Source organism: Pezoporus flaviventris, unplaced genomic scaffold, assembly GCF_033815535.1.
Source record: "Pezoporus flaviventris isolate CSIRO_AGI_PZ_B2104156 unplaced genomic scaffold, CSIRO_AGI_Pfla_v1 ptg000213l, whole genome shotgun sequence".
In the NCBI taxonomy this organism is placed as follows: Eukaryota; Metazoa; Chordata; class Aves; order Psittaciformes; family Psittacidae; genus Pezoporus; species Pezoporus flaviventris.
The window spans coordinates 5,392,113-5,404,139 of record NW_026892761.1 but is presented as its reverse complement, the minus strand read 5'-3'; the positions used below and the strand labels follow the sequence as shown (position 1 = coordinate 5,404,139).

The 12,027-nt window shown below is 45.4% G+C and overlaps 2 protein-coding genes across 3 annotated transcripts; one reads left to right on the top strand and one right to left on the bottom strand.

The window, feature by feature from the left end:
• LOC133262615 (oxidative stress-responsive serine-rich protein 1-like) lies at positions 1–8,320 on the bottom strand. Of its 2 annotated transcripts, none has more exons than XM_061441971.1 (4): positions 8,201–8,320; positions 3,569–3,685; positions 1,555–1,668; positions 1–804 (listed from the first exon to the last, which is right to left on the bottom strand). In XM_061441971.1, the coding sequence occupies exons 2-4, from the start codon at positions 3,643–3,645 to the stop codon at positions 117–119; spliced, it is 879 nt and encodes a 292-aa protein (XP_061297955.1). In that variant the 5' UTR covers positions 3,646–3,685; positions 8,201–8,320; the 3' UTR covers positions 1–116. The 2 variants fall into 2 exon arrangements, with proteins under 2 accessions (XP_061297955.1, XP_061297954.1); XM_061441970.1 differs by lacking the exon at positions 8,201–8,320 and adding an exon at positions 7,250–7,383.
• Positions 8,306–11,749, top strand: LOC133262616 (oxidative stress-responsive serine-rich protein 1-like). The gene is made up of 3 exons (XM_061441972.1): positions 8,306–8,420; positions 9,995–10,102; positions 10,770–11,749. The coding sequence occupies exons 1-3, from the start codon at positions 8,344–8,346 to the stop codon at positions 11,452–11,454; spliced, it is 870 nt and encodes a 289-aa protein (XP_061297956.1). The 5' UTR covers positions 8,306–8,343; the 3' UTR covers positions 11,455–11,749.
• Positions 11,750–12,027: the final 278 nt, after the last annotated feature.

The window sequence follows — 12,027 nt, the reverse complement described above, 5'->3', positions numbered from 1 at the left end:
TAAGATACAGAGAAGTGGTTTTATTGCAAGCACAGTGAGCAGAAAGTAGGTTGCATCTCACATGAGTGTGACTGAGGGCAGATTTAAACCACACACCCTTACAGTGCTCATTGCTGTCAGGTGTACATCATTTCTGCCATGTGAGACATTTTCTTTGGGATATACAAGTAATATTCCATGTATCCCGAAAGATCTTCAATAGTCACATCATCCACAAAAGCCCTGGCTTGCTCAGAACAAGAGCGTGGAGAGCTTGAGGGAGTTCTTGATAGCAAAGACTGGGAGTGATCCTCAGAAACTGTTCTTCTATCAGGTGCCAAAGGGAGGGTGTTCTGCAAGCCAGAGAATTTGTATACTTCCATATCTTGCCATCGTTTACACTGACAGGCTTTATCTGCACATGCACATGGCTTATTCGTGTTCAGCTTGGACATAGACTGAAAGTCAGAAAGCTCCGTAGTCTTTAGGCTTGCTTTAGTTTCTAGAGAAGCTGGAGAGTTCTCCTGTCTGTTCTTTGACACTGACTGCATAGCAGAAGCTTCCAAAGACTCAACATCAGCTCCCTTATGGCCAACGTCAGGAGCAACATTGCATTGTTCATGTGGACAAGCTTCCTTTAGGACTGGCATCCCACAGCCACTGCTGTCATCCTGGACATCATTTTGGCTCTTATGCACTAGCTGGTTGCATGTGGAATGTGTCTTTGTGCTGCAATGGATAAACTTGGGAGGATGAAGAATTGGAGACTTGGAACGCCTGTGACGCTGGGTTCTCACAACTCCTCTCGAAGGCTTCTTCATAGACCTGCCAGGTAAAGATACAAAAGAGATTGAAGATTCACTAAAAGACTCAAAGCTGGATTATGAGCAACGCTGGGCAAAACCTCTACTGCATTTATATTGCTTGCATGAGCTTTAAGTTCAGAGTATTTGCTTTGGGTATTCTGCTGTCTTGGAATTTGACTTTATTCCAGCCAAGCAGCTGTATAAAATATAAAAGGAACACCTAAGAAATGAAACCTCAAGTGCATGGTTTTAAGGTTAGAAAATGAGTAAAGCATGTGAGACATGACAAAATAACTTATTAGGAAAGGACAAAGCATGAGAAGACAGCACAAAACTAATGAATCAAGGGCAAAAGGTCATTTTGTTTCAGTAGGAGATGAGCAAGAAGTTCCATGTAGACACCTCAGAAACCAATTCTTTAATCTAGTTTCAAAAGCAGTGACAGCTTCTGCAATGACAAACAATGACTGAAAGAGATGCACTCATGATTGTCTGATTCAAAAACAGCAGTTCACACTTATATTAAGACACATCTGTAATGTTTAGCAACCTATAGGTAAACAGCATTTCCTTTCACTTCACACACTTGTAAGTAAGAATAGTCATCACATATGAACATAAAAATGTGGTGGAGAGTATTTTGAATAGTCCCTTAATAAAGAAACAGTGCCCTGTTTAGGAGTGTAGTTACGAGAAACCTTGTCTATTTAAAATTCCCTTTCAATGCAGTATCATTTGAAGTAGTCTGATATCCCCAAGCTTCTCTTACCCATGCCAGGCTTCCTTAGAAGTGCACACACTCTTAGGTTTGGTTTCATCTGCCACTGTTCTAACTAGTGCTCTTGGACTTGTCCCTTCACCCACAGAGAGAGAAGCAGTAGATCTGTGAAAGACAGTGAAAAGTTAACAGCCCAGACTGGTCAGCACTATGAATGTGAAACAAATATGAAACTTGTTTCCCAGAAAAGACTGCTCCAAATCATTTACAATAGGTCTTAAAAGACCTGCCCACAAAGATGACCGAAATCAGGAGAAGTGTTTTACCCATTCCTATCTCAAAAGTTTGTATAACAGACTCTTTCACCAAACACGATGCCATTCACTAACCAGTCTGCAAATCCCAACTCCACATGTCAATGACGAAGCACACACAATGGCTCAGTTTCAGTTTCCCTGGAGAGGGGAGGGGAAAACCACCATCACTGAAGAAACACGTCTCTTTCTCCAGAGACAAATAAGCCATTCTTTCCTAAAAATAAATGTTCTTTGGACATAAAAAGACTTTGTTTAACAGAAGAACACTTAAGTCTCTGTCTAAAAAAACAACCTAAAACTTCATGCTTCAATCACTTAAGCAACAGATTTTGTGTCAGATCTTCAACTTCTATTCAAGCCAGGGACCTTCGAAGATTTACTAATTTTTCTGGTGCTATAAATTCATCTCAAACTCCCATTTTCCAGAAGCTGTAATAATCCCAAGGACTATTTTTTTCCAAGTTGCAACTCTACATATTGCACTAGAATTCACAAGGAAATTATTTTCAATATCCTGTATTAAATTCTTGGGTGACATGGTTTAGTGCGAGGTGTCCCTGCCCCATGGCAGAGGGGCTGAAACTAAGGTCCTTTTCAACCCTAACTATTCTATGATTCTATGAAATTAGTTTGTAAGCAGGGTGAATTCCCTGAAAAGTGAAAATTAGACCTTACTCTCTGATCTACGACAGGGATAACTGATATTTAAGAGTCCAAACTATTAGTCAAACATCAGCTATTTTTCATTTAAAGGACAGTGAACACAGAGCAGAAAACTGAAGGTCAACAGTAAAAACTCCAAAGTATGCCTGACCTGAGGAGTAAGACTAGAGAGACTGAAGAAATGAGAGGCATTTGTGTGGTTATTATTTCTAGTGAGTTTAATTATTTAAATGAAAGATAGCTTTAGAAGCCCATCTACTCACAGTGTAAGCTCTATGGTAATTCTAGCTACTACCTTGATGTTTACATACTACCTCAATATTTACATACTACCACACCTACACTTTCAGTTACTGGCATAACTGTATTACTGACAACAGCTTACTGAAACACAGGACTGTACAGGTAATGTGTAATGGTGCACATCCGTCAGCAGAAAACACATTACATAGCAGCCTTTTGGTTTTTAATTTCAGATAAAAATGGTTATTGTCAAGAGAAGACACATGCTGCTTGTGTTCTGCTACCTGGGACAGGAAGGGTATGCTGGATCTCCCACAAAATGTGACAACATAAAAAGTATTCTTTCCCATTTAGTGAGTTTTGTTATAAATAGGAAATCAGTAAGTGGCAGCAATGAAAATAGTTTGTGTGGGAATCATGCACTGAATGACTTATACTCTCCTTTTCTGACATGGAAAGAACATTCCTCTCCTGGGAAAAGATGGAAGTTTATTCTCATGACAGGCTTTCAGAGCCATTACAGTATGCTTAGTTCAGTAATAAGAGTTCTAGTGCTACAGACACAACCTCTGGCAGCCAGACTCATGCCAAAATTCATTTCAAGCATGCTGTCAGTTACTGACAATCATAAGGTTTGTTTCAAGCCTGTTGGGAGCTAACAGGGAACTACAGTTCCTTGAGAAGGGCAGCCTATAGCTAGTGAATTTATTTCAGCTTAACTAGAATAGAAGTTTTAAGGCCTAAACCTTTGCAATTACCTCATTTCTTCACATTTAACAGCAAAAGTGCTCCCTTTGAGTCCATTTGTAATACTCTCTGTACCTCCCTGTGGTGTTACTTACCCAGCTGTGTCAACTCTCAGCTTTTTGAATGCTGTCTGCAGGCTTTCCTCTTCTCCATCCTTAGCTTCCGTTTTCATTATTGGGATGGCCAGAAGGTGTCAGAGTTACCATGTACTGCTACAAGCATTAAAAAAAAAACACATGAAAATAAGAACCAACGCATTGTTAAAAACATTAGTTGCCCAGCAGCACCATAATACATGAAAATAAACTCAAAAATAGCACGCTGAGCACATAAGGCTGAGGTCATTCTAGCGGAACATTTCTGAAAGTTGATTCAGAACAAGCTGATGATACCCAAAAAGAGAAGAGTCTCTTGTACAAGTGCATACGTGAATTAGCAATTTAAAGTAAAAACTGGTGTCACAAAGATGGTGGCTTGCCCATCCGTTACAGTCCAGACTCTTCTATTCATCTTACAGTGTCACCAAAATAATTCCAGAGGAGGTGAAAGGTAGAAGGAACACCGCTGTTAGAAAGAGTCAGCTTCCTACAACTGCTGTTTCCAGCTTTGGGACACATATAAAAAAATCTCAAACCAACAGATTTTCCTTAAAATGAGATAAAAATTAAACAAAAACTTTTGATCTTATGTCTAGATCCCAGCAAGTTACACAATCCTATCAGGACATGGCACTGTGATTGCAAATAGCCAATAAAATTTTCTAGTATCAGCTCTTGAACAAGTACAAATGCCAATTAGAGCACAAACAACAACGAGTGAGCCTGTTTTAAATAAAAAAAGTAACTGATAAAAACTGGCTGATATATTTTTCTTTTAATCTACCCTGCCCATCAGTTAACCTAGCTACAAAGGAATCTCAAATCTTTCTAATTTGATGCTCCTCATTGCCTTACACTTCTGCAATCACATGCATATGCTACACCAGCCAGGCTTCAGCTGAAAAAAGACCTGGTAAAGGTTTGCTTCCCTGACAACAGCAAGTCTCAGTTCTACTCCAAACTAACTCAAGCTCAGTACCTGTTGAAGTTTACCTGGCCGATTAACCTGCTTTTGACTTGACTACTTCTGGAAAAACAGGGCCATTTTGGGTCAGTGCCATTACTACAAGAGCCTCCTGGCCACACTATCTGGGTTGTGACAAGATCATCTCCTCAATCTTTATTATTAAATTGCAAGGTTTTCACACTTGACAACATTCTACAATGAGATCTGTTTGGTAGACAAGGGGAGAGCAGTGGATGTTTTCTACCTGGATTTCAGTAATGCTTTCATTGTCTCCCACAAGACCCTCAGAGGAGGTGATGATAAACCATCACTGGATGATTAGTCAGTGGCATGGACTGTAAGAGAGGCACAGCAACTGGGCCCAAAGCGTGGCAATCACTGACACAAAGTCTAGTTGGAGGTCAGTAACTAGCAGGGTAACCCAAGGTACAGGGCCCAGTGCTGTTCATCATCTTCATTAAAGATCTGGATGATGTGGCAGGGTGTTCCTTCAACAAGTTTGCTGATGACACCATACTGGGATGGGTGGCTAAGGGACAACGACAGGCTGGAAAAAGGGGCCAACAGGAACCTCATGAACTTCAATGAGGGGGAAGTGAAAAGCCCTGTTCCTGCAGAGGAACAAACCCATGTGTCAGTACAGCTTTGCAGAAAAGGCCCTTGCGGTCCTGGCACGCATCAGGATGTACACGACCCAGCAATGTGTCTTTGTGGCAAATGGACTAATGGTATCCTGAGGTCAAGGGAGCTGATCCTTCCCTCTGTTCAGCTGGAGTGCTGCTCCCACCGCTGGGCCCCCTGGTACAGGAGACACTGACATGCCAGAAAGAATCCAGTGAACAGCCACTAAGGTGATGAAGGAATTGGAACATGTCTCCTGCGAGGAAAGGCTGAGAGAGATGAGACTGTTAAGCCAAAAAAGGGCTCAGGAGGGATCTCATCAACATATATATACCAGAAGAGTAGGTACAAAGAGGACAAGAGCCCAGCTCTTCTCAGTGGTGCCCAGCGGCAGGACCAGGGTGCCTGGGCACATACTAGAATGCAGGAGGTGCTGCTGTCTGAGCATAAGGAAAGACTTTGCTGTGAGGGTGACTGAGCATGGTTACAGGCAGCCTGGGGAGGCTACAGAGTCTCCCTCCTTGGAGATACACAAAAGCCACCTGGACACAGTCCAGAGCAACTGGCTTGGGGTGGCCCCCCTTGAGCAAGGGGGTTGAGTCTCCAGGGATCTCTTCTGTGATTCTGTATCTTCTTGATGCTCTAAGAATGCTTTACAAAGGTAACTATCCAAACCCAGGAAACTATAACAGCTCTTGTAACAACATACTTGCATAGAGCACTAGCACTACTTACCAATACAGCAACAACGCCTACATTACTACTACTTTTAGCAACAAAGTACCAGCTTTTCTGTAGCATGAGAAGGTGTCTGTGAAGAGAGAGAAACTTGAACCTCTGCAGCTCAGTTATTTATGCAGCTATCAAGTGATCATCTCTGCTTCCTCACAGCCTCATTCCAGCTGGAGGTGGCAGCTCTCTCCTCTGTTGTTCCAGCTGTGATTTCATCTGGACACCTCATATTGCAGACAGCTATTATGAGACACGCTGAAGGCTAATGTATCATAACAACGTCAAGGAACACGGTGTCCAGTGAGTCAGACAGCAAGTAAACATGAGAGGAGGAAACCAACACACAGATTGACAACATGATGCTCATCTGAGCAAGTTATTACTTCATGTACTCTTAATTAGATACTACTGCTTGGGTGAAACACATGAAGTCTTACTTCAGTAAGATTCCCCCTTCACCCCAAAAGAAAATTATTAAATCAGCCTACAGCTTTTTTAACACCAAAGCCCTGTATTAGATAACCTCAGCAAGAGAAAAAAAAGCTTTCAAATCATAGCATCATAGAATAGCTAGGGTTGGAAGGGACCTTAAGACCATCTAGTTCCAATCCCCCTGCCATGGGCAGGGACACCTCCCACTAAACCATGCCAACCAAGGCTCTGCCCAACCTGGCCTTGAACACCACCAGGGATGGAGCATTCACAACTTCCTCAACCCATTCCAGGGCCTCACCACCCTGACGGTAAAGAACTTCTTCCTTAGATCCAATCTAAACTTCCCCTGTTTCAGTTTGAACCCGTTACCCCTTGTCCTATCACTACAGTCCCTAGTGAACAGTCCCCCCCCAGCATCCCTACAGCCCCCCTTCAGATACTGGAAGGCTGCTCAGCCTGGAGATATTCTCCAGGCTGAACAGCCCCAACTTTCTCAGCCTGTCTTCATACGGGAGGTGCTCCAGCCCCCTGATAATCCTCGTGGCCCTCCTCTGGACTTGTTCCAGCAGTTCCATATCCTTTTTCTGTTGAGGACACCAGAACTGCACACAATGCTCCAAGTGAGGTCTCACAAGAGCAGAGCAGAAGGGCAGGATCACCTTCTCCAACCTGCAAACCACTGTACATTATTCAAAACATACTACAGTTTTAGACTATATATTTTATGCTGCCCTTCATCACTGACACAGTAACAAAAGTTTAATGTTGTGTCAAAAAAACACATCGAGCTGTCTGCTCTTCGTATCCTAGGAAAACACACATCTTCCCCTTCCCACCCTATGTCCAGCTCTTCCCCACAATACACAACCACTAGCCCGGCGCGCTACAAGACACCCAGCACCACTCATGAAGTTACAAAGCACAGGCGCAGCCGTTCGGTTAAAGGCAGGCAAGGCCAGGGACCGGCAGCTCCGGGGCAGCCCCGAACCGGGCCGCCAGCCCCAGAGCAGCACCCGGGCAATGGGAAGGGAGCTGCAACGGCTCCCCTCCCGCCCGACGCCTCACGGGCTCCTCACGGGCTCTCACACCCCGGTGCCTGCCGCCCGCACCTGGGGACCCCCGGCCCAGCTCCTGCCCCGCAACCCCCAGGCGGAGCCCAAGAGACACCGCGGCCTCGGCGCTGAGCGAGGCCCCGTCGTAGGCGGGGGTGACTCAGCACAACCCCCGCACCCCGCCGGGGAAGCCCCGGAGCTCTCCTCCTCACCCACAGCGAGGGCACCGCTGGCAGCTCCGGACACCCGCAGGGCACGGTCCCGCCGCGGGGACACAACAGCCCCACCGGCCCCGTCCGCGGGGGGGAAGGGGGGCAGCGCGCAGGGACCGCTGCAGACCCCGCCGCGGAGCCCGAACTCACCGCGTCCGCCCCAGGGCCCGGCCCGGCCGCGCACCGCCGGCCCCGGAAGCGACGGGGGCCGAGGAAACCGAACTGCGGCTGGAGGTGGAGGGAAGCGCGCATGCGTATATCCGCGGGGCGGTGACCTCACTTCCTGTTGTGCTCCGCGCCCCACCTCCCACCGCGAGCGTGAGGCGGCGGTGAGCGGCGCCGCCGGGTCCTGGTGCCCCCGGTCTGAGAGCGGCCGCATGGCGGGGTGAGAGGCGGCGGGGCCCTGCGGAGCTGGCGGAGCCTTGGCGGGGCGCGGGAGGCTGCGGGGCCAGCGGGGGCTTCGGGACCGTCCGGTAGGCAGGGGCCTGCGCGGGTGCGGCGGCAGCGTGGGCCTGTGCGGGTGTGGCGCCGGCCCCTTGTTCGATGCAGCTGTGGCGGGGACGTGCCGGGCTCTGAGGAGCGCGGGGCTGGAGCTCGCGGTCGGACGCACCGGGCTGGTCGGGAGGTTGCCTCCAGCCGCGTCACTTCGGTGCTGTACAGACTGTGTGTGTCCGGACCTCGCCATCCATCCCCGGTTCCTGTGTTTCAGTGTGTTCTGTATGGCACGGCTGGCTGCACGCTGAGCACTCATCCATGGACTTGGAAGCTAAAGATGAAGAGGAAGAGAGTCTGCAAACGGCTTTCAAAAAGCTGAGAGTAGATGCAGCAGGGTGAGTGACAGAAAGCACCGTGTCGCTTGTCAGTGTCTTTTGCATTTGGCTTCTGTTATTTTGCATCTCAAAACAAATATCATTTAACAGAAGGTGCCGTACTCTGCAAGAGGAGACAACTGCGTCGTTTCTGATGAAACGCAGTCATTGCAACTAATAGGCAAAGCAGTACTTTATTACTGGCTAATTTTAGCATGTTAGCCAACTGAAATTACACAGTGACTGCATAAAATGACTTGCCCAAAGCAGCAAACCCACTCTTAACTGTTGTGGTAGCCATAGTGATATAGAAGTTGTTTGGCTGCTGGTATCTTCAGCTGCTATAGTGGGTGAAGATCTGTTTGGAAAGTGTCCATAGGACACACCAGCACTTCACAGTGTGCTGGGCAGCTCAGTCCCACTGTAAATCATCAGGCTAAATATGAGCACTGATAGTTTCTGATTTCAGGGGATTTTGTAGAGTGAAACATCTGCAGACTTTATTATATTAAATTAAATTATTCTATGACACACCAGGTATACTGATAGTATGGAGTAAAAATGTTCTTTAAAAGCAGGAGTTAATAGGATTATGCAGTCTGACATTTTGTGAGATAGTTCACCAGAAGTCTTTTGGGAATTCCCAAAGAGAAAGCTTTGTATCAGTAATTAATGTTGCCTTGTGATTTCATCTCCATGGCCATCAATACTGCAAACTCATTACTTCCTCTGCATGTTAAAATACATTTTGCTTTGCTACTCATTTCTTCTACTTCAGGAGGTCTTCTGTTAAATGTCGGAAAAAAATAGCTGTGCTCTAACAAGGAACTACTTATTAAGCATACCACTTTTGACGTACTACCAGTGACAGACTGTGTGGAATTCTGGCTGATTCCTGATGACATCTTCTTAAGCATAAGAAGATCTTGTTTTGCAGGCATGTGTTTTGACCAGCTCAAGTGTTGTGACTAATCCCTTAAGATCAACTTTGGGCAGAGTACTTGGGCTCTTCTGCTAGAATTTCAGCCTCATTTCTTATGATTTCCCATCCCATGTTCCAAATCACACATACAGCATCATAATGCAGATTCACGTGCTGAGGCATTTATGTTGTCTGGTCCTCCTGTGCATGTTTATCTGGGAAATTTAATGAGAAATAAACTGGCAATCTGTTCTGTCTGTTGTACCTCATCCATTTCTCCACTGACGACTCCTGAGGCTGCTATGGGTTCCCAGCTTTGCATTTTAGATGAGTAGGAATCTGTCTTTAACAACTATTGTCTGACAAGAACATTTGGAACCTCAGTTTACATTCCTTTAATGTATCGTTTTGGTACAAATAGGGCATGACAGCAGCCTCTGGGTGTTTTGGCCTGCTGTCATTTTATCTCACCTATCTTTAGACACTTCACTGAGGTCAGTATAGTAAGAGTGGTTAGATAAATCTGTAATATCCTGTTTCTAACCACTCACTATAGGGGAAGCTCAGGCTCCAAACTTCTTAGTGAAGCGTCTAAAGCGAATAGGCTGAATTTAGACCTCCAAAGCATCATGTTCAGGCATTACTATAAAGTGGCATTCCCCTTTCTACTCAGATGTATTGCGGCTCTGTCTGTTGGTGACGGGACGATGCTGAGAACAGCAAGAGCAGCTGTGGATGGAGCCAAGCAACAGACTGTCTGCTCAAAGGAAGTGTGGCACGGGTAAAATACCATTCACTGTGCCGTGCTCGTGGTTCTGGTTTGAGACATTTAACACTCGAATACTGTTCCCAGTGCATGTTGTTAATTAGTTGCTTCAACATATCTCTTCTCTCCCTTATTACAAAACTTTACCGTAACTGTTTTGATATGGTGTTTTTAAAGATGCTTTCAACAAAGACTTTAAAACCAATATTACCTCTTAGGGCACTTAAAACTTTCTTGTCCACTGATTTCCTCAGAAGTCCTTTTGTTCAAGCCTTACACCTTTGCAACCCGCTCTCGCCTTTTTCTTGGTTTATTTTATTTCTGTATTGAAGTACCTGGATATTCATGATTCTGCCAGCAGCTCCACCAGATATCCAGGTTCTGCACTACAGTTCAGTTGGGATGACAAGAGTATCATTTGGTTAGCAGAGAAGATTTGGGGGGAAGTACCTTTAAATAAGGGCTCTTTGTATGTGTCTTTGGAGGAGCCCAGATTTCTTCAGCCTTCTCCACTGTTCCTGTCAGAGACTGAGTGACCAGTCACCTGAGTTTTCTAAGCAGAAAAGAAAAGGAAAAAAGAACCCAACATATTCTAAAATAGTTTTAACCACAGTTTAGAGCTTACTGAGCTATGGTGTAGAGTCTGGAGTTACCAACTTGCTCACCTGTTATCACCCTGCAGGTGTGTGAGAAAGCCTTCCAGAGGATCAGCCAGAGTCCCACGTCGCAGGCGCTCCAAGTCTCCCGTCCTACATCCTCCCAAGTTCACTTACTGCAATATGAAAGCCAACAACCAGCTGAAACACAAAACCCAGGCAGATATGTCAAAGGGTGGCATCAGCTCAGACGTTTTTGTCACAGCAGAACACGGTACGAAGGACGGGCACGATTCTCACTTTGACGCTAGTGATGACAAAACTGAACCTTTGGAAGCTTTCACCGCTGAAGAGCCTTTGGAGAAGTCAAGAGAGAATTGTCCTACTCTCTCTTCATCCTTTGAGACTAGCTTGCATTCTAGCCAGACCTCAGATTTCCAGTCCTTATCCATGCTTAGCAATGGCAGGCAGTGCCCTTGTACGGACAAGAAATGTCAGTGCCAACAGTGGCGAACCATGGAAGTGTACTCCTTCTCTGGCTTACGGAGTGTCCTGTCAGAGTGCGAGAAGGCAGTCCTAGGAGTCCACACCCAGGCTCTTCAGAATAGGTCCCCTTGTGGGACAGCCTCATCAAGTTCTCCTAGGTCTTGTTCTGAGCAAGCTCGAGCCTTTGTGGATGACGTGACTATTGAAGATCTCTCAGGATACATGGAATACTACTTGTATATTCCCAAGAAGATGTCTCATATGGCAGAAATGATGTATACTTGACTGAAAGCAATAGAGAATCCTGAGTCAGTCTGTGATAACGGTTGGGTTAAATGCCTTGTCAGTGCCATGTTTTCACTCTCGTGTGTTTGATCAGATATTTCTTTGCCTCATACAGTTTAGTTTTCTAATAAAATGAAAAATGGAATATAGTTTCTGAGCTTAGTTCTAAAAAGAATGCACTAAAGTCTGAATACATTAACAAAAGCACTGTAGATCTAATGACTCCCCTTGGTTTTGGATTTGTGCTGTGGATATTCAAGCTCTGTAGTGCTGTTTTCACTATCATTTGAGGGGGGGGGGGGGAGGGAAGGCCTTCTTTTTTTTTTCCTGAAATTTTGCAGTGTTTAGAAGGTTCATTTTAATGTGTCCCAGTACTAAAGAGTAATGATTCATAGCTACAGCCCTATCCTCATCCTCCTCTAGGGAGAAGAGTGAGCAGTCATTCAGTATTTTGAATAGGATGAATCTCCTTTCCTCAGACACTACCTGGCTTGTTTTTAGTTGGATCCTGTTGTGAATTCCTCCCAAACGTGTTGGGAGGTCCATAATGTACAAGTGTGCTGCTCTTGGACC

Coding starts and splice junctions, on each gene's coding strand:
- LOC133262616 (XM_061441972.1), top strand. CDS start 8,344: ATGGACTTGGAAGCTAAAGATGAAGAGGAAGAGAGTCTGCAAACGGCT. Junction 8,421..9,994: donor CTGAGAGTAGATGCAGCAGG/GTGAGTGACAGA, acceptor CTTTCTACTCAG/ATGTATTGCGGCTCTGTCTG. Junction 10,103..10,769: donor TCAAAGGAAGTGTGGCACGG/GTAAAATACCAT, acceptor ATCACCCTGCAG/GTGTGTGAGAAAGCCTTCCA.
- LOC133262615 (XM_061441971.1), bottom strand. CDS start 3,645: ATGAAAACGGAAGCTAAGGATGGAGAAGAGGAAAGCCTGCAGACAGCA. Junction 1,669..3,568: donor CTGAGAGTTGACACAGCTGG/GTAAGTAACACC, acceptor TGTCTTTCACAG/ATCTACTGCTTCTCTCTCTG. Junction 805..1,554: donor TCTAAGGAAGCCTGGCATGG/GTAAGAGAAGCT, acceptor TTTACCTGGCAG/GTCTATGAAGAAGCCTTCGA.